Consider the following 24,799-nt stretch of genomic DNA (forward strand, 5'->3'; position numbering starts at 1 on the left):
ATCAGTTTGCAGAGGATGAAATCTAGGCATGCAGACTTTGCAGACTGTCTTCATTATGTTCAGACTTGAAGTCAATATTTTGATTGCCTGAATTCTATTCCAAAGAAACATCAAGTTCAAGTTAAAGTTGACTTTTATTTTCTTCTAGTCATTCTCTTACAGATACAGAAAATATAATAGGACAGATTAGTCTGAAGGGGTTTTATTTCCCGTTTCTCTTTTTCCTTTTCTCTCCCCTTTCCATTGTTCAATGCAAGTTATTTGAATTTCTCCCTGAGCAGCATCTCCTCGTTCTGTATAAAGTACATGAGGTACATGCACTGATATGTACAAAACTATTTAATACATAAGCAGCCTGATCCTGGATTACCAAGCTCTTTAGCTTTTTCTGTAACACTATTTTTTTTATAATAATTCTCTTGTTTTAAAGAGATTCAATAGAGCATAACAATTTGCAGTAAAGTTGATGGGGAATAGTTGGTAATGTAGCACTGTTTGGAGAAATGCTCAATTTATCTTCACAAATAGTGCTTGAGAGAAGTTGAACAAGAATATAATTCAAGAAAAGAGACCCTCCTTTATTTTCAAACCTGCTTTACACTCCAGGCTTAGAGAAGAATGACATGCAGGATGGAAGAAGGCTTGTGTTTATTTTCTGTACTATTCAGCCTTTGCTTTTACTACACAAATGACATTTCTTCAAGTGATCTAGATAGTTTGAGTAAGGCAGACTGCTGAGCACAGCAAACATTAAAGGAGTGAAATTGGAACCAAAGTTACTTCATTTTTAAAAATAAACAACATTAATAACGTGTCTGGGAAATCAGTATCCCTTGTAGTAAGAGAGAGGTTCACAAATTATGGGAATGCTCTTGAATAACTTCCAGTAGTTAATTCATGGTTCTCTAAATTCAGCCAGGCTACTCAATGTTGTGAGGCAAGGCTTACAACAAATTTAAACTTGATTAAAGCTTTTGGAAGATGTGTGGAAGAATTCTTAAAACTCAAAATGGTAATGGCTTCAACATACAGAAATTAGTTTAAAAGGCTGTGGTAGCTAAATTCATTCTTAGCTAAAACTCACAAATCTTTGAAAATAGCAGGCTGTATGAGTGTATCACAGCATGTCTTGATTATCTGTAGCTGTGAGACTTGTTCCTAGCTAGACTTTGAAAGAGCTTTTGTTTCTGAAATAATAATTGCATACAGGACTGAAACATCTACTTAAAAATCATAAACTAGTATTCTAAAAAATTTGTTCATATCCAGCTGTCAGGGTTCTAAATATTGAAAAAGATGCACATTCATTTAGAATTAGTAAGTTAGACATCTTATTATTGAATTATCTGTACTGAATCTTCCTACTTTTTACCGGTGTTGCATCATTTTAACATTTTGCAAAGGCTTTCCACTCCCATCTTTTAATCAAGAACTTCTGCAATATTTTCACTAGGTCATCCTGAAGTGTTTTCCCACTGAGAATAAGTTGGACTTTTTAAGCCTCTTTGTTTAACAAGTACTCTTGGAATCATCCTGGTTGCCCTATATTATGCTCTCCCAAGAGTAATATCCTTACAATGTAAAGGTGACCTAAGCAAAATATATATTGAGGTTAAGCTGATGCTTTTGTTGTAGTATCTTTTTTCTAATTTATGTTTCATCCCTTTGCTATTTCCTTTTACATTTTTAATTGCTTCCATGTTTTTAAACAATAATAAAATAAAGAAGTAGGGGAAAAGGCTATAATGGTTTAAGGCATCTTTCCTAAGCTCACTTCTGTAAACTGTTAAATTGTTTAACTTGTGTTTATTTAGTGTGATACAGTAGAGGTTCTGTTTCTTAAAGTTAACCATTTGTTCGCAGTACTAATGTCCTGCTCTATAAATTATACTGTATGCTTTGAAGACTTAATTATATATTAGGTGAATAATTTCATGAATAGTTCCACTTGCTAAAAAATAAAATGTGCAACAAATTATAAATATTTTGAGAAGTATTATTTACAAAAATGAACAATTTTTCCATTTCAAAAGCTGTGTGCTTTATGGTAATTAAGGATCTTTCACTGAAGTCCATTTTCAAGAATGAGCTAGTGAAGGGTACCCTAAGAACTCCTGAAATCACCTGCAAAGATCCATGTAAACCATTATACAAGCTACTTTCTAGCTTGCATTTTCTACAGTGAGAAACTTATACTAATGTTGTTGGGTTTTTTTTGTGAATGATCAGAAGATGACAGCTCTATGTAATAGGAAATCAACCAGATTTTTCTTTAATTGCTATTAGAGCAACATATGGGCTAAAATCAAGAGCCTTCAGGACTTGTAGTTCTGTGTTATTTTAGCTGTTCAGATTTAAAAGGACATTTTAGACTTAATATCACAAAATGTAGGCTGTTCAATGTAAAGATGAAAATCAATGTCTGATTCCAAGAAGCAGACCCTCGGCTGTAAATCATCACAGCTATTTTTATTTCAAGTTAGTGGAGCATGTTATCAAGTCCGTCATACTGTGCCAGTTTACATGGCTGCTTTAATCGTGTTTAGGTAATGGTTCTTTGTAAATTAAAGAAATAATTTGTCTGGAAGGAGTAAAAGTATCTTACCAGATTGCTTTGCACATTAATGATTAGCAGTATGTGCATTAACTCTGGTTCTTTTAAAACGAACAAAAACTTTGAAACATCTTGGAAAGCTAAAGAGGAGAAGGAGACAAGGAAAGAGAAACATTTAATGTACTGATACAGCCATTCTCAACAGAGTGATCTATCGAAAGTTTATGATCTCTAGAACAAACTGTGCTTCTGTTGCCTCCAGAATTTGATGTAAATGATTCTAATTTCTACTGTAGAAGGGCATTTTGCTCTCTGTAAGATCAGATACTTAATGCTGGAGGTTTCCATTAGACCTTGAGTTTCTTGTATTGTGTATTAAGTAATTGAAGAAGTTTGTAAATTTGACGTGATCAGTGGTTTCAGTGCTTGACTGTAGACAGTTTCATAATAGAGAATAAATAATATTTCAGATAATCAGAGGAGTAAACTTTGTAAAGAGTATGTTTTAGTTTTGTGCCAAGTTCCAGAATAATCATGGAAGCATTAGGGAGGAGAGAGAGGATGTAGAAGGATCAAAGAAATTATTTTTCTTAAGTAACTTAGTGTCCATGTGCCGTGTGCACCCTTTTTTAGAGTTTACTCTTACAAACAAGAGAAAGTCGTAGTTAGAGAAACTCATGTTTTTGGATAGTAAAGAAATAAAGAAGCTATGTAACAAGGTTTATAAACAGAAGAACAAAGGGAGATTTGTGTAGGAAAGGAGTCATCTTTTCCCTTGTTAGTGCCTAGGGAATGATACAGCTACATAAGATTTCTTGAGAATATGCAAGTTTTGTTTTGTCAGGTATTATGAATGATAAAGAAAACTGTTCTGGATATACATTCAAGGAAAAAGGTATCAGAAGAAAAAATAACTACACAAATTAATCACCTAAATGATATCATTTTAAAATATTAGCTTTATTGTCCTTTCTGCTGTTAAACTAATGGAATCACTAATTCCATATCTCTGAATGTTTAGTCTTGTTTAGACATGTTTTACAGGAGCTAGTAGTAGGAGCTACCAAGGAACTGCTGAAGTGCATCTATTTAGCATAGTTTCTCTATACTATTATTCTTAATGCAATTAAAGACTAAAAAGAGGAATGTTACAAGAAGTTGGGATTTAAGCTATGTGCTTCATATTAAGAGAGGTTTACAAGGCTTCTTATGTACCTTGATCAATGCAGCCTTGTTTCTTACAATGTATTTTGTCTTGAAATAATTGCCTAGAAAGCTAACATTTCTTGGGGCTGTGACTCCCCTGACTGAACAAAGTGAAGTATTCGTCAATGGCAGTTTCAGCCCGCAGTAGCCGAGTTTGACATACGCATAAAGGAACATGGAAGTCACCTCAAATCTTTTGAATGACAAACCATAACTTAGAATCTTTAAAATTTGTAGTTAAACTTAATTCCTCCCCACTAGCAAATGTAATATGAAATTATTAATTGTGAACTCTTTGCTTTTATTCATTATGCCATAGAAACTATGAAGATTAAGCTACTGGTCTGAGGATGAATTTTTCATCAGGAAAGGAGAATGGCTTGGTAATGAGTGATGCCCCTGCCTTAATAGTAGTAGACAGAATTACTAGAAGCAGATTGAGCAGATTGCTGAGATTGAGCACCTATGAGCGCTCTCTTAGCACTCGTGGGTATATCCCATCAGCATCCATGGATTTGTGGGTGTCAGGCTTGCCTAAATGATCTCTAAACCAATCCTCCTCGACCAAGGGGAAGGTCTTCCTCTCTCCAGGCCTTCTCTCCTGTCTCCAGGGTGTGGAATTCCTGAGGGCTGCCCTTAGTCTGCCCTGCAGTAAAGACTGAAGCAAAGAAGGCACTCAGTAACTGCCTTCTCCATATCCTTCGTCACCAGGGCACCCGCCCCATTCAGCAGCAGGCCCCCGTTTTACATAGTCTTCCTTTTGCTACTGATGCATTTGAAGAAGCCCTTCTTGTTGTCCTTGACATCCCTTGCCAGATTTAATTCCAAATGGGCCTTAGCTGTCCTCGTTGCATCCCTGCATACTCTGACAGCATTCTTACATTTTTTCCAGGTGGCCTGTCCCTTTTTCCACATTTTTGTACTTTCTTGTGTTTGAGTTTTGGCAGGAGCTTCTTGCTCGCTCATGCAGGTCTTCTATTGCCTTTGTTTGACTTCTTACTCACTCTTAAAACTACTTAGAGGACTTCTTATTTAGTCTCCCCATACAACCCTTGACCCTGCTTTTGCGGAGCTGATGTCTTCCCCATTCACATGTCTGGTTGTAGTGAGGGGGCACTATCTTACCTGAGGAGGAGCTGAAACCTATCCAGCTGAAGGAGGCTAATTGGTAGAGACAATACATTTCAAATGAAAAGAGGCTAGTTTAGAAACTGAAGCACGGAGCGGTGGCTTTGAGTCTTTGTTCTTTGCCTTTTTTTAACAGACCGTTTGCCTTAAGTTATTTGTGTGGTGTTATTCTGAGTGAAGGCAAAGTAAATCAAAGGAAACTTAAGAAAGAAAAAGAAAATTTCTGTAATAGGAACCAGTAGAAAATATGATAATAGTAAAGATGATCTGATAAGGCTTTAGTGAGAACCAAGGAGAAACTACCCTTTGCCATACTCCTTGGTGTAGTATATATTTCCCATATCAATGATCAGAATCAGCAAGAGTTTAAAATCTTAAATATTTTGACTTAAGAGATTTGTCTTGAGAATTTCAGAGGCATTCGGGGGCAGCCAGAACAAGCTGCAATTGCGATTCCCCCCAACCCCCTGCCCCCAGATAGAGATGCTTTGAGTTGGGCCAAGAAGAACTTAGCAAATTTGCCTGAGGAAGGTTAACAGTCAAATGAGGGGAGATCTGTTTATCATTTGTTGTGTCTGCATTGTACCTTGGGAAAATGAATAAACAAACTTATGTTTTAAGTTGCTAATCTGCTAATCACAGAGCATGAAAGGGAAGGCTAGTAGATGCCAGGCTCTGCTGGGTTGAGAAGAAGCAGGGAGGAGATATGTCGGATCACTGGGAAGCAGTCCTGAGCAGGGGATTATTTGTGGGGGCTTCTAACCAGGTGCAGATGCCAGAAGCGAGGCCTGCCAGGATCTTCTTGTTCACAACTTGTCACAGTTTGCCTGTGGTTTGGACAGGTGGCATAGTCTGTACCCTTGGTGGAAAGCAGACAAATTTCATTCTTCTTCTTTGTTCTTGACTCAGTGATGTGAACAGCTGCAAGTGGAAGAATCTTCTTCTAACCATAGAGACAAAAGCAGAATTACTAGAATTGCTGTCCTAAGGGCCATATTTCATCAGGGATTGCTCATCTGCTTTATGGGATGTTCTGGGATTAATGTTCTGGGCCAGAACGGTAATGATTCTATCCCTTCCTCAGCAGCAGAAATGGATTTCATCGGTGCTCTTTTCATGGGGAAATCCCCGTCCTACATAAAGAACTATTTTCATTGTGGTACCAAAAATTTCCTGGATTCTGATTTTCTCATTTTTGTTTATAAGAGTTACTTAGTTTTGAAAAAATGTTGCTACTATCTATTTTCATTTGTTATGACACAGTGTAGCAGTGGCAATTAAGATGTCAGCATTTGTACTGTTTTCACACACAGATCTTATGTGTTTTTCTTATTCTATTAGAGGCATCAGCTAATGAAAATAAATAAATGACAGGTAGCTGCTCTTCCCCCCTCATTGATTTGAATGTTCAGTATGTTTTTATCAGTAGACTGTTAACCATTACCCCTTTGATAGTTACTTTATTTGCACCATCAAAATTGCAAACTTCTTACAGGAAGAATTTGTCTTCCTCAGACTTATGTTTGTGCTTTTTTTTTCAGTGCTTCTGCTAAAACATTTGCTTTGAGTTAGCAGCATAAAGCTAGCAAGCGCTCGGAGGAATTCTATAGCTAAACAAACAAGTTTAAACAAATGTAGAATCTTTATCATAGACTGTGAAAAGCAACAGAAAATTTAGCAGTCTTGGGCAAATTTGAGAAAATGTATCTTTTTTTTTATAGATGAATTGCAATTGTTTATGTCTTTCAGTCATCATATGATGTTTTTTGTTCAATGGGTCAGAATTAGCCATTTCCTATTTCCAGATTTCCTTTGGGAGAAAGTTTGCCAAATGGGTGAAAAGAAGCAATTCTGTAGAACTTTTGCCGAACTCTAGAATCCTAATAGTTATTTATTTTGGTGACAGGTTATATACAGTTTGTATAGCGGGGTGGAAATGAAGTGTAAACATATGATGTATACTAGCAAAAGAAAAAAATATTAAAGGCTGAAGTCCATGCCTTCTTCATTCTAAGTAAAGTAAATGACAAGAATAATTTGAGATAGGCTAGGGTATTAATAGCTTTTCTTTCCGTTAAGGCAACAGGGAAGCTTCTGCCTCTTGTTTCTAAATGCTTGCTGTTAGCTTTTCTTTTTTACTGTTTCCCTTTATTTTTAACACACGCATCTTTTTAAGAGGACAAAAATTTTGATTGGAGATACAGTCCATACGCATCGCATTTATTCCAAATACTGTTTTCTTTTTTTAAAAAAATAACTTTTATTCTACAAACTTTTTATTTTTTATTTTCTTTATTATGAAAATATCAAAAGGTCCATTTTGGATTCCTAAGAATCACAGAATCGTTGAGGTTGGAAGGGACCTCTGGAGATCATCTAGTCCAACCCCCCTTGCTCAAGTAGGGTCACCTAGAGCATGGTAGACAGGGTCGCATCCTGGCAGGCTTGGAATATCTCCAGAGAAGGAGACTCCACAACCTCTCTGGGCAACCTGGTCCCGTGCTCTGTCACTCTCAGTAAAGAAGTTCCTCCTCATATTTAGCTCAGTTGGTTAGAGCGTGGTGCTAATAATGCCAAGGTCGCAGGTTCGATCCCCATATGGGCCACTTGTTTGAGGGTTGGACTAGATGATCTCCAGAGGTCCCTTCCAACCTTACCGATCCCTGTGATTCAGGCAGAACTTCCTGTGGTTCAGTTCTGCCCATTGCCTCTTGTCCTGTCACATGGCACCACTGAAAAGAGTTCAGCCCCATCCCCTTGACACCCTCCCTTCAGGTACTTGTACACATTGATAAGATGAAGGCTGTGCTAGTTTTAGCATTTGTTTAAAGTATATGCTTTTTGCTTTTAAACAGAACTGGTCAATTTTCTGAGTGTAATGACTGAAAGGTAGGTGCCCGCTTGATCTGAAGTCAAAGAATAAAATCTTGACCTCGAAAGGTGTCACATTCTCTGAATACAGGTGCTGAACATTAAAAAGTGAAATGCAGAGCTAAATGGGAACTCATTTAACAGTAGATTTATTTTGTGAATTTTATTATTAAATGAGGTGAGGAAAAGATAATAGCTTACGCAGCAGCATGCATTGTGCAAATGTCTTATAAATGACAAAACAGTATCAGACCTTCCTCTATCTGTAAAGTTGTTCTGAACCAGAAAGTCTTAAAGTACAGGACATTCCACAGATTCCCTTGTGAATTCTTGAGCCATCAGTCTCTTGTATCAATTACTCTGTGAAAAGAAACTTTCTGGAATAGAAGTAAATCAAAGAGTGTTAGGAGACTTAGATGCAGTTGGATCTCTTAAGAAGGTTTGGCTTTACAGAAACATGTTTTGTCGTTTATACAAGTGATTATTCACCATTTGTTGAGTGATGATTTTACATTTGAAAGAACTAGATGACTGCTGAATCCACTGAAGCTAGTAATAAAATTTTACTTGATGACTTTATATTCCTGAAGTACTAGCTTAGTTACCTGCTTTACTTTAAATTTAATAGTAGTTTCATTACATTAAAAAAGACAAAAGACTTAAGTGGTTGAGAACGTTCTGGTGATCTTCACAGTACTGCACGAAGGCTGCCTGAAGGTGATGTTATCCATGGGTGAATTGGAAAAAAACAGGACAAGTGTTTGTGGTAGCATAAGTCTCTGTAGAAAGCTTTGTACAGAATTGGCTCTAAAGAAGTCTGTTCCCCTGTGGTCGATTATTTAGTAGAAACAAATAATGCAGCAATAATAAAGACTGCTTTATTTCTTACCTTCTTTTCAGTCAAGGTCATACTTTTGCTTTAAATCACTTACTGACACTTTATGGAGTTCGATTCCTTTTCTCTGAATAAGGCTTATTCTGAAAAGTGTTTGGTCTTCTGTACCAAGTAAAACATGATGCATCCTTCTGTGTCAATTTAAAATTTGTTATGTCTTTTTATTAGTTTTTTTCAACTTCTTGCTTCAGTTATTGAAGCTTTTGCTAATATTTTCCACATTCTTCTTCGCTCCTTATGTTTTATTGAACAGAACTAGAGTTCCTCGTGTAAAACTAGTGCATCTTCTGAAATGAACAGTAAGATTTAATCCAGACACTGCCAATCCTAAGAAATCTAGGAAATGAGTAGGCTTTATTTTTTAATTGATATCCTTAGGAATTCTTTTTTTTAATGAAAGAACTTAAAAATAAAAAATCATAGTACTAATTGATTCATTGGTATTCTCATGATAAGCAAAACTGTGATCTGTCGTTTAGATTGGTGTTTGTAAACATCGGCTAATGAATAAGAATAGAAATGAATTTTTTTTAAAAATTTAAGCCCATATGGGATCAAATAAACATGGTGATCTCAAAGCTGTTCAAAATTTATGATGATCAAAGGTTCTGTTAATATCAAAACTTCAGTTACCAGCTGTGCCTTGAAAGGAGGCAAGGTCCTCCTTTGTCAGAAGTAGTAACCTGTATCTCTAATTTATTTTTAAATGTCTGTTCTCTTTAAGAGCAGGTTGAGTTATTTTAAGGGACTTATAAACTACTCGTTCTTAAATGTACATATAAGACTAAGTTGTGCTATAAGCTACATGGTTATCCCCCCTAAGCTCCCTGTAAGTGAATAAGGATGCTCAGAGGATGCAAAGGCAGAACATAGCCACAAAGTTCTTGAAGTTTAAGTTTAAGCATTCCTCATTCTTGTATTTGGTTACAGAATCTTTTGGCTGAAAAGGTGGAACAGCTCATGGAGTGGAGCTCAAGGCGCTCCGTCGTTCGCATGAATGGAGACAAATTCCGAAGATTTGTGAAGGCTCCACCTCGTAACTACTCTGTGATAGTGATGTTCACTGCTCTGCAGCCACAACGACAGTGTTCTGTTTGCAGGTAATTTATACCTTAGTGATGTTTTTTGTCTTCTTCACCACAGTTTAAGTGAACATTTTAAGCACAAGTTGGATTGTTCTTCACATGGGGCAGGTGCTCAGAATTTAAAGCCTTATTGCCTGTAATAGCATCTTCTTCAACTTGCTTTTAATCTGTATGATGCATTTTAGTTGTCTGGTTAGTTTCAGTTTGTATTTTTTTTATTATAGCTGAACAAAATGTACATCACTGATGAAGATCTCCTCCTTAAGAAAAAATGCTTTGCTTTGTTATCAGTCGGCTGTGTTATTTTCCGAAGGTGCTTTGTGATGGAAGTGATTTATTACCATTTAGTAATACGACAGCTTCCTTATTCCTCCAGTTAAGTGATGTCCGAGGCTCTGACAGAGATGTGAGTTACCCCATGATTTCACAGCTCTGAGCAGTTCTTATGTGCAAGCACCTTTTTCCATGAGGACATGCTCATTATGGAATACTGTCTGGCCCTGTACTTTGATGTATACTGATTGCTTCTGTTAGAATGCATATTAGACTGGGACCAGTATTTTAAGTCCAAGACCTTTTTCTGTAAGTTTCTCGTTCAATAAGCTAACTATAGACATGGGAATAGGGCCAAGGGACCTAAAAGGTAGTCGTACTTAATTAGCATGCTAAATCAGAAAATGAGCCAATAAAACCTTCTCCAGCCAAAATATGCATTAGAAATTATTGCATTTAGTAATAGGCAGGATTATTTTGCAGGGTATTCTAACCAGTATTTAAATAGGCAGCAAATTGCTCTGTGGGGCTATGAATTAGGTAAGCTCTATCTGAAACAATGTTGTTTCTTGATTTTAAACACATGTGCCAGGCAAAATTGATAAATTTAACAGCTTGTTGTTAGGTGATGGAATGTGACATTTACAATAGAAACTGTCACATGTACTATCTTAAGATGTAAACCTGTAGTTGTATGTTTTTATAGGTTTTTTTATAGACTTTTTTTTTGTTGTTACGGGAGTCAGTTGAGGGAGGGTGTGTAAACTGCATTCCCTCAGTTCACTTTCCTCTTCTGAACTGTGAAGTGCAAAGAGTAGGTATAGAAGCTGTGCATTGTTCCAAAGTCAAAGGAATTTTTCCTTTACCACCTCCAGTGCTTAGTTGCTGCTGTTGTGTTGCCAAAGTTCAACTTCAGGAAATGAAATGGAAGCTGAAATTACAATACTATTTTAAATCATTTCTTATTTTCCTATCCAGTAGTTAAAAGTACACTAGATGCACTAAGTTCAGCTTTATAAGGGGTCAGTTTATTCATTGGATTATAATAGAGGTATCATTCCTTCTCTGTGTTATGTACAGCTCTATGTACTGCATGTGAAAACAACATACATATTACTGTTATTAAGGGAGTTAATTTTGCTTACAATTGTATACTGTTTAGTGTACTGAAAAAGGGCTTATAAGCTTCATCCTGTAATATGCCACTTTAGGCTTTTATTTATATAGCAACAGTAAATCTTGAAGCAGAGAAGGAAGGAAAAATCAACATACTGCTTTTAGCTAGGTTTGTTTAAATGAATGTGAAGTTGAGATCCACTCTTGCCATGTGAAATAAAAGGAATTTAGTGCAGTTGATTATACTGCACATAAAACCATTATCAGGAACTTTGACATCTTCTAATCAATGGCTAATTAATTGACAGCAGCACAGAATGAATATACAGAACTGAAAAATGTGTGCATTATTTTATCACCAGCTTCACTAGCCACTTTGCCTAGAGCAAAAATAGATTTTTAACTTAATCTGTAATGTTCTGTGAGGATACTTATGTCCAAAATTTAAGTTAACTGTTACTCATCAAAATATTTTCAGAACAATTGCAGACAAAAAGTCAGTACAGTATTTCAAATATAAATCACAGAACTGGCAAGTTTGGAAGGGACCTCTGGAGATCATCTAGTCCAACCTCCCTGTTCAGGCAGGGTCACCTAGGGCATGTTAGACAGCATCGCATCCAGGTGGGTTTTGAATATCTCCAGAGACGGAGATTCCACAACCACACTGGACAATAAAGTAGAACTGAGGCAGAAATACTTCAATAACTTTGCTGCAAGTGTTAGCACATTTTTTTCTCCTAACGAGTGTGCTTGCTCTGTTTCCTGCAACACTGCCGTTAACTAAAAAGCCGTTTTTGTCTTTTCTCTTTAGTGGCTATATTTGACATTTCATTATGGATGAGGATAATGGATGTTCTCTTCTTCTGGAGAAGAGCAGTGAAAGACAGTCATCATTAAAGCAAACTATTGTAGATTTGCATATTTTAGGCTGATAGAGATCATGTATGTCCAGTCTTGTTGAAGTAACCTATATCCTTTTTGTTCCTTTGTGTATCCGATTTAGTGTTTGGCTATATTGTAGAATGTTTATCATTCTACAATCCCTGCTTTTACAAATCAATATGACTTATCTTGTAAGTGTTTTGAGTGATTATGCAAGCATTGAAGGAGAAGTAGTTTCTTGCATCCAGGAAGTTAGCACCTTGACACTTGTTCAGATGGAATATAGAATCAGTATAGGATCAAGTTCTCTACCAGACTAAAGGCGTATAAAGCTCTTTTGTTGCTTAAAAGTGTTTTAACTTGGACCTGGTCTCTAAGGTATGAAGTATGAAGAAGGTTTTTTCCTGCCCCTTTTTAATACCAGAGGAGTTCAAAATTTTGAATAAAACTTGGGTTAGTGATACTGGCCAACTCTTATCAGGGTGATATTTAATCCAACTGATGTGAGAAAAAAGAAAAAAAAGAGTTACCTGTCTATATAGTATGGACCTCTGTGTGGTCAGCTGAGCACATTGTGTCAGAAAATACGTTTTTTACTGTGTACAGCAAGATAAGCGTTGTCACTTCAGTCGTGTTGTAAGTCACTTAAAGGTGTGTGAAAGTGTGTGGAAATGATATCAACTTACTCTTAAAATGTTACGCACAAAGAAATGCCTGAGACATCAAATGTTTGTATGAAACTTGTGTATGTAAAAATTACCCTTTTAGTCAAAGTAGATTATAAATTTTTTACTAAAATCAAAGCATACCACATGTTTTGTAGGTATTCTCTATTAAAAGTTATTTAACGTCTGATCTTTTCTTATTAGCCTCCTGAAGTTCAACTGGAAAATGTTGTTGAAAATTTCTGGTTTTGTATTTGTCAATTTTTGTCAAACTTACCTGTTGATCTAGGCTTGCTTGTTCTTGATATATTTCATATGTCAAGATTGCTGTATTTAATGTTTTCCCCTTACCCTTTACTTACCTAATTTGGTTAATTCTCTTTACTTAATTTTGCTTGATTTTCTTCTAATCTTTTGACATTGTCCCTTTTCAGTATATACTTTTAAAAGTCAGAAATCTTTTGTTTACATTACTAATTGGAATTTATTCTTTAGCCCAGAACAAATTAGATTAGCTTATGGGAGCTTCTAGAAAGACAACTACAAATTTTGCTTTTTGAGCCAAAAAGATTGGTTCTATGTTCATCTTAATGAAATATTTTCACTTGTAGGCTAGAAAGAATAGGCTATCTGAATCCATCCAGTTCCCTAATGCATGGAGGCTTCTGTAAACTGATATCTTTGTATACTATCTACTCTAGTCTGGCCTCTAGAATGTGTGTTTCAAGGAAATTATGTGATTTATCCTAAAGTAGAATTTGAATATTTCAGTCCAACATTTTGAACAACTAAATTCAGATTTTCTGATCCAAAGACTATTCAAAGCCATTTGACTGCATAAGTGGCACAGTGTTTCTGTGGAGAAAATTATTTAGGTTCAATATGACATAATTGATATTGAAAGATGAATTAACTGAAACAGATTAAATATCCTATATGCTCTTGAATATTACAGCCAAAGGGGAGATTTTCTAAAAGTCATTTTTTTTTCTATGTTTTTTTTTTTTTTTTTTTTTTTTTTTCTGTGTATGCTTGGAAATGTCTGATTAAACTATTTAGGTCCCAAGAAATTCAACTGGGTAAGTCTTAGCTGACTTTACCCACTAGGCCTATTCTTGATGCATATACTGTGCAAAAGCACATTGGAAGCAGAGATCAAAGGGGAATCTTACAGCAGGAATTTATGAATTCAAGTATTCCTATAATGGAAATGGAGTAATTTATTGAAGTACATCCTGAAGATGAGCACCTTGAACAATAATTTCTTTTAGTGACACAGCACTGGACCTTCAGCTTTCCATTATTTAAGTGTGTGTTGATTACGCTATTATGATGAATCAGTTTGGAGTTTATGGATTGGGCTGAACAGTCAGAAATAATCTGCCTTTAAACAGTGAGTCCTCGGGATATAAAGCCAGCTTCTGTTTTTCATTTGTGCTTATGCATTCTAGACATTCTCAACAGTTGCATTCTTATGCAACTAGACAGTCTCTGTCTGGTACCCATGCCGTTCAGTCATATTACTCAAAAATGACCTATGTATGTAAGAGAGAGAAAGAAGGAATGGTCACTGCAGTAACAGCATCTTTAGAGTGATGAAGAAATTATGGTTCCTGGACGTAATACCCAAAATACAGGCCGAGAAATAAAGACTTGTCTGACTTGAATGTAGCTCTGGGTGAAAATTCTTTTCCAAGTCTGACTTTCCTACTCTTTGTCTTCTTGCCTTCTGTGATCTGGTACCTGTTTTTGTTGTTGTCACATTTTCCCAAAGGCATCAGCATTGTTTTACCACACAGACTTAAACCATCTTTTTTCCCCTCGCTGCATGGTTTTCTGCTGCACTAGCCTGTTGAAACCAACATTGTTGACTGTTCTCTTCTGCTTTCATTGTTATCATTAGCTGGCTCTATTTTGTTTGTTGTTTTACCATCTAATCACTTCCAAAGCAAATTGTGTGAGGTCTTTATTTTACTTTCTAAGCCCCTGCTTCTCCCAGGTCATTGGCAGCAGTAACTGTCTCTGCATTAGATGCAGATATATTCTGGAGATGACTTCTTTTCCTTTCTCCCCCCCCCCCAAACATTTTACATTTTTGTCTTGTTCATGTTTTAAAGTCATTATTTGGATATTTTCACTGACATTTTCATTGACAGAGGGAAATTAATTTAGAGAAATGAAACAGATAATTTCTGGAAGTTTTCTCCCTGCAATTGAAACCTATCAACAACAGAAGGATAAATTTTTTCCTGTAAATAGTGTTCCTTCCAAGGAACTTAGCAGTGTCAAAGTGTTTCGGTGGTTAGGGCCTTTATATCTACCACTAGTCTGTAATTTGTTAATGGTTAAAACATGTCATGTAAATTAGACATTTACATCTTTCTGTGAATTTCAAGCTTCCTGAAACAAATGCATTTTGTTTTGTGTGCCTACTACTATGTTTGAGTACATCTGTGCATTTCCATCCTTTTTCTGTTTGTTTTTTTGTTTTTTAAGACATAACTGAGCTTGTTTGAATCATTGCAAATCAAGATTAAAGCTTAGAACTAGCATCATAAATTATCAGGGGAAAAATGAGGAAACAGAATGGAGGAATAAAGAAGAATGGAAATGGAACTATAATAATGGCAAGTGATGCATTTGTAGAGACAAACTGTTATAAACTGCACAAACTACATAGACTCATAATTGTGTTGTTTCAGTCCTGGATGATTAGTGCTATTTCACTGTGAAAGTAACAAACCTGCTTCCTGATGCTTGGAGACACAGTTTTCCAAGGACTGTTTCTGTGAACAGGAAGCTGGACATGGCTGGTAATATATAAAAATTCTAGAGCTAGTGATTATTTTACTCCCCAATATTGACCAGATTGTTGTGTTTTTTAAAACATTGGAAGTTAAACCATTTTGAAAGGAATGATGATTACTCCCATAAGCTGAAAGGGTATGTGCATGTGTGTGTGTATAAATACATACATACATATATAGAGAGATGCATATACATGTACACCTGTATCTATCTATCTTCTGGGCTCCCCAGGACAAGAGAGACATGGAGCTACTGGAGAGAGTCCAGCATAGGGATACAAAGATGATCAGAGGGCTGGAGCACCTGCCCTATGAGGAACGGCTGCAAGAGCTGGGCCTCTTCAGCCTGGGGAAGAGAAGACTGAGGGGGGATCCTATCAATGTGTACAAGTACCTGAAGGGAGGGTGTCAAGGGGACGGGGCCAAACTCTTTTCAGTTGTCCCGTGTGACAGGACAAGAGGCAATGGGCAGAAACTGAAGCACAGGAAGTTCTGCCTGACCATGAGGGGGAATTTCTTCCCTGTGAGAGTGACGGAGCACTGGACCAGGTTGCCCAGAGAGGTTGTGGAGTCTCCTTCTCTGGAGATCTTCAAGGCCCGCCTGGATGCACCCTGCTAACATGCTCTAGGTGCCCCTGCTGAGCAGGGAGGTTGGACTAGATGATCTCCAGAGGTCCCTTCCAACCTTACTGATTCTGTGATTCTATGATCTATCTATCTATAGGTATATATACACAAGGTAGGGTGTGAGGGAGGTGAAACAATGTTGCAGGTGTGGCACGTGCTTTCTGATGACTTCTAGTGTTCTATTTTAGTGATGAGACTGAATTCTAATCAGAGAAATGATTGATGGCATCTGTTGGGAAAAAAACTTGTTCCCACCGCATAAAGAGTAACTGGGGAATGAGCTCCCAGTCAACTGCTTATAGCTATAGCTTTTGTATTTTGTTTCAGGATTATACAAAAGGTAAGTTATGATTCAACATACAGATGGTATATTGTTAAATTTTGAGCTTGGTGTAGTGTGCCCTTCTTGAAGGGCTCTGAATATAGCTGTTGTTGACTCACAATGTGCAGAAAGAAGTGACAAAAAATAATGAGAAAACAGGTTCCACATAATTTCGTTAATGTCTATCCTATCAACAAGAGATACCCCCACATGCAGTTGTCCATCGTAGTAGTAAAGAAAGGGAATCTGGTTGGTTTCCTTGTTCAAGAAGATCTCAGAAAACAGTTTTCAAGTAGCTGGTCAAAGAGTAGGTAAACAAGAAGAAGAATCATCTGGTTATCAGGAAATTCTGACAAGGAGGTGTCATCAGAAAGGAAAAGAGGATCCTCTGCCTTTTGGTTTTTAACTGTTGATCAAGAGCAGGTAGTGTGAAGATCACTGCTGTGTCTCTTAACTGTACTGAAAGAGAATAATCTTTTGAACTTTTGTTCAAAAAGGAACAAGAAATATGGAAGGAGGAAACTGAAAGCTGTGCAGTTGCTTTTCCAGTGCATTTCAGTATCTCAATAACAGTATGGATGAAGTCCGGTTTTGCAGGACAGCAGTTATTTGTCTGGACCATAGATGGCTCCTTTTTCTTTTTGTGGTCACAGATTTGTTTACTCAGTACTTTGCAACTTCTGCAAAGTCTTCTCTCATAGCTTCTTTTCACCTGCCAAATATTGGAGAGATAGTGGCATGCTGTAAATAGAATATCATGGATTTTAACTTGCTTTCTCTTCTTATGATCGAGATCATAAAATTGGTGTAGTTTTCAGCAAGTATTCATAGCCTCTTGAAATCATAGGGTGTGGTGAATTTTCTGGACAGAGACTGTAATACTTTTAGCTATGAGATTATGAATCTGCAGAAAACTAAGTAAAACAAAACAGACCAACCCTAAAACAAAAACCTTACTAAGAATTCAAGAAGCAAACCCTCCAAATTTATTATCTTGTTACCAAAAAGAAGTTAAAATATGCTTTTTGACCACCATGTCTCTTCATTTTGCAAAAACCATTCCAGATAAAAACAGCAAAATAGTTGCTGAGGTAGATTGTAGCACTGATAGTTTACTTCAGACAGATGGCTACTACCTGGTAGGTCACCTGGTAGTGTGGTCTTTGCTGATTGTACATTTGTAAGGTTTTTTTTTTTTTTTTTGAACAGCATATAGTGTGCCAAAAATTGAAGAGCTTTTATTACTTTCTTTGGCTAAGAGTTCCACAGTCTATTTTACTCTTTTCCTAGAATTCAGTTTCTATTTTCCTTAATGTGATGTTGGGCTAACAAGTATTGATACTAACTGATGTTAATTGGTGTGAGGTTATTTGAACTAAGTGTTTATGCTTTTTCATACCAGTTCATGTGGAAAGGAGTAACCAGCACTTCAAAATGTTGTTAATGCAGCTGTTTGCATTAGTAGTGTGTCCATAGGAAATTGTATAGTGAATGTAGAAAAATAATTGTGCTTCTAATAAAATAACTGTGTGATGTTCTTTGGTCGTGTACCTAATAATCCTATAACCTTGTATTCTCTGTCCTTTGTTGTTTCAATCTAACTCCTACAGATCCCTCAGTTATTTGTTACTCACTTCTGCCTGTGCTTCATGTAGTCCCCAATTCTACTGAGACCTGCAAAATTAACTTTATGTATTCTGAGTAGTCCCATCATGGTAAATGAGACTACTTGCAATTTGTAAAGTTACTCGTACAGGCAGATCTTTGAGAGAGAGGGGATTGAACTGGGGGACTTACTGTTAAGCAACTATCTTGCATTGTGTATATGCTTATTTGTATCATATTTACAGTGATAAGAAGTAACGAAACCAGACCGTGTAATAGTGCATACAGGGCTGTTATCTTTAAAAAGCCTGCATTAAATTTCTGTCACTAAATTATCTCTGTCAGTCTTCATGAGCTATCTTCTCCCTTTACGTTTTGGCTTTCAGTTCTTGACCAAAGTGACTACTGGAATTAATCTCTCTTTTATGTGTACTGTTTTGTATTTATGAATGGCTCTATGCAACAGAAAATGCATGTCTAGTAGCATTGGAAAGCATCAGGGACACCAAGAGTAAAGGATCTTCTAGATGATGGGCAGGAAAAGATCTTTGTTTTGTTTTATTTTCAAGTACAGCACTTTCCTGTTCTAAAATATTTTAATATTAATTTAATTTTGATTAGTGAGTGGAGCTTATTTACTTCTAGAAATGAGAAGGATAATATAAAATTATTTGATGAGAGGTGGAAACAGTTGTGTGCAGAGTGAAAAAGGTAGGAGCATTGCTTTCAAAGGGCATGTAAGTATTGCTTTTCAACTCTCCGTTCACTACTTGAATGAAGAGTTAGGTTTCAGTATGTAAGTGCGAATATTTGCATTTAGAATCTGAATGACTTTTGTGGTGATTCAATTCAAACAGCTATGCTGTTTATAGTTTGTCTTTTCAGCATCTTTTTACCAAAAGTTGCTGTAATGTTACGATACAGAATACTTTGCTATCTTCAGTGAGAGGAAGAGATTAAACTTCAAATATATTGCAGAAAATTTAAGAGGACCTTTTGCAAAATGTTACTTTCTGAAAAGGTAGATGCTTGTTGTATTAATTTAAAATAGTTTAGTTTAAAGATGTAAAATACATGAGGATCAAGGGGAACAAGAGTGTTTTATCGAATAGCTGGAGCATAGCTGGAGTATCTGAATTTCTCAGAAATATTGTTTCAGCAAAAGTTAAAGGTAGACTAAGAAGAATGATAGTATCAGGATGAAGGGGTCTTATCTTTTTCAAATAATAAAGATGGTCCAGCTTTAATATAGCAGGTTTAACAGAACAGTGCCCTACTGATATTACTTAAGCTTTTACAACATCCCTTTGATGTTGTCTGACTGCCCTCTTCAGGATGGCTGTGAATATGTTAGTCTGCTTAATGTAAAATACCCAATTCTAGAAATAACCAGGCCAATGTGTAAATTGCACATTTCTAACAATTACAAATTTTACCTGCTGAGTAAGTGTGATAATTAGTAGCTTTTGGTCAATCAGATAGTAAGGGTGAAAGTTTAGTTTCATTGTTCTTTATAGATTTTTTTTTTTTTGATAAGAGATTGTCAAATTTCATTTCGACTATTTCTTATGATAAATATTCTTGTATACAATATATTCCTTAATATACTCAGACTTATGCCTGAGGCTGGTCTCGGTTATGAGGAAATAGGGGCTCTTCTGACACCTCTGATCCTATCCTCCTCTTCCCCCTCCTTTATACGATATATACGTCTAGTCCACAGTTTTTCTGTTGCAGTAAAAGCAAATTTTGCAGATACAGCTTTTAAGTAGTTTTCTGGATCATCTTACACATGAAACTGATTTTATAGAAACACTGTTTTGAGAAAAGCTACAGAATGCAGTTATACTATTTTTGCATCCTTCCACATGCAAAGATAAGTTGCCAAATGGTCAAGCTCTATGGTGGACTCTATTATAGATAAGATTAATTTGTAATATGGAAATAAAGAAGGAAAATACATAAAGCCTAAAATAGTGCAGGGATTCTTTCAGTTCTTTTTTTATGAATTATTTATTGATGTGGTTATGTCCTGTGGGAGAATCTGTGCTTGTAGGGTTCTGGGATTGTGTATTTGGAGAACTTTACTGGTAAGGATCCCTGAATCCTGCTCCTCTATGCAGAGACAGCAAAAGAAACTGCTGGCAGTATTGCAATGAGGAGGCTTTCTCACATGTTTGAGTAGTAACAGTATGACTTCCTAATGATGATAAAAAAGATTTTTTTAGTCCTATACGTTGTGCAAAACTTGTCTTTTATCACTTGTAAAACAAGTTTTATAGAAATAATGCTGAGTGTTTTATGCTACTCGAAAGCTACTGTTCCATTAGTTCCTATCATTTCTGCATTGTGTAGCCGTTTTTGGCCAAGTGTAGGCAGACCTCCTCCTGTTGTCTTTCTGTTTCAGGAAGAATACTACAGTCACATTTCTTTGTTTTTTCCACTAATATCAGAATCACTGTGAATCTTCACTAAGTAAATCCTGATATATTACCTAAGGGCCGGGAAAGCATATCTTTGCACGGATGTTAGCAGATTTGGGTGATGCCACTTAGGCTACTCCTGTTTTAAGACTTTTAATTTTGGAAAATGTTTGCTTTCCTGTTTTTGTTAACGTGCCGTGTGATGTCTTCAGCATTAGTTTGGTTTTACGTATTTGTAATTCTGGAGAAGGTGGACGTGAAGCAGGTTTGTGTAACTAGCTGAAACTTCTTTTGGTAGTATCAGTGCTGAGAATGATGGTGGCAGAGTCTGACGTACGCTTGGTTCTTTTCTCTAACAGGCAAGCTAACGAAGAGTATCAAGTGCTGGCCAATTCATGGCGCTATTCCTCTGCTTTTTCAAACAAACTGTTTTTCACAATAGTGGATTATGATGAAGGGGCAGATGTTTTTCAACAGGTAAATATTGGATACTGTGAAACTTCTTAAATTGTTTTGTACAGAGCAGTTATTTTAAAAACTGCGTGCTTATTTGCCAAATAACATAAGGAAACTTGCTTTCTGTTTGTGGATAGATACCTTTGTGATATATAAATTCTCCCGTGTTACAAATAGCAAATACTAAAGTTTGTATGATTTAGCAAAGACTGATTATACAAATAGCCACTTTTTAGCATTGGCCAAATGTAGTTTACCATATTTGATTTTCAATTGATATTAAATTTATGTGAAATTTTGTCAACCTACTGTTAATGTGGTTTTTTGGAGTTAAGTGCAGTGCAAGTAACTTTAAATAGTTCCTTTATCTTTGCTCTTAATTAAAAAGCTCTAATACTAAAAAATGTTCAGTATTTATTGTTCAATTACTTTTTTTAATATATTAAAATTAATTACTCTGTTTAGTAAATGTTTTTGTTTCCATTAATCATGTTGGAATGTGTTGTATTAAAAAAAATGGCTAGTCTTAAGATCTTGCTATTAATTTTAGTTCAGATGTGCTCAGAAAAATTATCCGTCCTCCTACATGGTTACAATGTCTTGTTTCGTCATTAAGTCAATCAATACATAATAGTCTTGTCCGATTTATTCCTTGTTTAAAAAGCACAATTTCAATTTGTTTCAGAGAGTACATGTATCTAAAAGCATATAAAAATTACACTAAATTACATTAAATGTGTAAGTTTTATTGGCTGTCTTTGAGAAATAAAGTGTTAATAAGGGACATTAATGACTGATGACTGATGAATGAATTTTAAGGACGATTTTTCATAAATACTGTTTTGACTTTGAATTTACATGTGCATAAAATATAATAAGAGATTTAAATTTTACTTACCAGTAATAAAATATTGATACCATCATAAAAAGAGGAATTTTATTTTCAGCGTTTATTTTAGTTATAGGGAAATGACAAAGCAGTTGCAGAGCCAGTGCATGCAAGCTCTGTACTATGTTAGGAGGGTTCTGTATCTTGCAAAATATTTTAATATAATGTTTTGTAACATTTCTCTTGACCTTTCTAAGAATATTTTTGTTTCCAAATCATTTCACTAAAGAGGAGGGCTGGTTTTTACTTAAATGGGAAATATTTTAATAACTGGTAATTTTTGATGATAAGTTCAGTTCTGTACTTGATTAAATAATATGTTTTGCTAATGTAATAAAACTCATTTTACAGGAATACAAATAAAGAAAAACAAATAAATAAATTTGCTCTACATTTGTTATTTAAGGAGCTCCATACTGCATCATCTTTAAATATTTCCCCTTTTTTTTTGGTTAATTTCCAAATGTCTTTAAGTGTTGTATTTCACTATTTCTGAAATGAACTGAACTTGGAGGAATTTTCTATAGCAAAAATATATTATCCTGTATCAGCTTGCACAGATCAAGTTGCAAGGTAAATATGAAGTTGGACTATAAAGTGGCAAATATAAATGTAGATGTATTTGCTTATCATCTTTGAGGGTTTTTCCCTATGAAGTATAGCTGACAGAACTTACTATCTATCATATTATGAATTTTTTATTTCTTTAATTAAAAAGATCTCAATTCCCATGTGTTTCATTTAAATAGCTTTCAAACTGTATGCACCATGAGATGTTTCAGTGACTTCAGCACATGGATTAGCATTTGTGTCTTTCTCAAGAGCAGTTACGTAGCCTAAGCTAGTTATCTAGGCCTTTATGGATTCAAAAAAGAATAATCAGTACTGAATGGGGTCTGCCTTGAAACAGGGGAAGTCTGAATGGATAGTTCAGACTAGATAACTCTGGACTGGTGAGAGTTAAGCCAGTGAACAATGTCAAAGTGTATAAGCTTTTTTTTTGAATTAGAACCTAATACACTTTAATAAAATGGAAGAGCGTGGAGACTTTGTTTTACTAATCACACTGCACTGTGTGTAAGAACTTGAAAGCATATGATACTCTTGCTCAGGAAAGTTTGCATCTGAAATACCCTATGGTATAACTAAGCTTCCTAAAGAAAGAATCTACCAGAAAGAAGCAGGAAGGAATGTTCTGAGCACTTTTTTTTCACTGAACTGTACTTGGGGATGTATGAAAAGAGTAGTTTATATTCAGGAAGACAAATATTTTTCATGCTAATTAGACTTCTGTTGTCTGATGTCTGATACATAAAAGGTAAACATCTATAAGCCTGGCATTATTAATTTTTTTGCTATTTTGCTGTTTTTATAGCTGAATATGAACTCTGCTCCGACTTTCATGCATTTTCCTCCAAAAGGAAAACCCAAGAGAGCTGACACATTTGACCTGCAGAGAATCGGATTTGCAGCTGAGCAGCTAGCTAAATGGATAGCTGACAGAACAGATGTTCATGTAAGTCTTTTGACGATTTTAAGTCAGAGCCAAATATATCTTTGTAGTCTGTGATGGGCTGACAATAAGCACTGTCTTTCCTTCATGCCTTTTTTCTCCTCAAGCATAGGCTCTTTAAAATAAACAAAACGTGAATTACAGTCATGGTAGTTGTGGTAACTTGCAGAATATATTTCAGTCTTGCTTTATTGAATCTTATGTATTCTTATGCTAGATGAAAACAACTAGTGATATTGTGATAACTAGTTGTTAATAATGCATGCATGCAGTATTATGCAAAGCAGACAGATCCGAAAGGTAACTGCTCTTAAGTTCTAACATATCCATCTGCAAATCTGTTGAAGAAGTAATTTTGAGGGGTTGAACGCTTTATTTTTCTCAAAGTAGAAATAATAGTTAAAATATCCTGCTTTTAAGTTTTCAGGTTAGTAACAAGTTCTTTTTTAAAATAACGCTTAACTTTTTTATAGTATGTTTTGTATTTATTAAAGAGAGGGTTACTTTTTCTTATTTAAGGATAACTTTCCTGATTAGTCTTTGCAAACCAAGATTTCAGATGCTCCTTGGTTGTTTGAATGGGAGGTGATATGTATGTATACATGTATTTATTTTCCTTTTCTAGATTAGAGTATTCAGACCTCCTAACTATTCTGGTACAATTGCATTGGCTCTTCTGGTATCGCTTGTTGGTGGCTTGTTGTATCTGCGAAGAAATAATTTAGAATTCATCTACAACAAGACTGGCTGGGCCATGGCAGCTCTGGTAGGAAGATTTTTCATACTAGGATGCTTTTTTATGTGCTCTGTATCCAGTATGTGTGTTTCCATACCTGCACAATTAAGTTAGAAGGTATTGCTTGAGTACATCGTTCGGAATGGTACTGGCAGTCAAAGATTCATAACCTAGGTTTGGGGGCTGACTCTCATTCATGGTGAATATCAGTTCCTAGGTGTTGTTCACTGAAAATTAGCAAATAAATCAATAATTATAATTGCAGTTTTTTGTTTGAACTTTAGCAAGAAAATGTTTTTAATAAGGAGTGTTACTGATGTTCGTTTCTGGTATTGAACTTTAGAACTTTTTCAGTAAAAGCAGTAATGTTATAATAGACTCTGTGGATACTAACATAACTTTAGGATAATCAGAAAGGTTAAGAAAATTAATCAAGACTTTTATATGTCTGTAGGAAAAACTGGTTTCGATAGTACTGACCTTAACATTCTATCGTCAACATAAAATATAGTAGGAAGATCTTATAGGGTTAACTTTAGAGAAATTTTTAAGGTAGTCAGTAAACTGTTCAAAATATTAATAAGTTAAACTATCAAGCCATAAATGTTTGAATGTGCTTAACAGTGTATTGTAGTGTATCAATTTATAATATCATTGTTTTCAAAATACTGAGAAGACAGGTAGAAAAATATGATCTGTGCCACATAGTCTGAGCTGTCTCAATTTTAGGTAAGCTATAGGTT

The 24,799-nt window shown here is 35.6% G+C and overlaps 1 protein-coding gene across 2 annotated transcripts in view; it reads left to right on the forward strand.

Moving 5' to 3' along the window:
• The window catches only part of TUSC3 (tumor suppressor candidate 3), a 134,078-nt gene that overhangs the window by 38,212 nt on the left and 71,067 nt on the right, over positions 1–24,799 (forward strand). For both annotated transcript variants that reach the window (XM_062574645.1, XM_062574646.1), the window contains exons 2-5: positions 9,585–9,754; positions 20,822–20,939; positions 23,183–23,323; positions 23,946–24,086. In XM_062574645.1, coding sequence (XP_062430629.1) covers positions 9,585–9,754; positions 20,822–20,939; positions 23,183–23,323; positions 23,946–24,086 — 570 coding nt within the window. The remainder of the gene's footprint in view (positions 1–9,584; positions 9,755–20,821; positions 20,940–23,182; positions 23,324–23,945; positions 24,087–24,799) is intronic.

This window comes from Rhea pennata, chromosome 4 (genome assembly GCF_028389875.1).
Source record: "Rhea pennata isolate bPtePen1 chromosome 4, bPtePen1.pri, whole genome shotgun sequence".
Classification (NCBI taxonomy): Eukaryota; Metazoa; Chordata; class Aves; order Rheiformes; family Rheidae; genus Rhea; species Rhea pennata.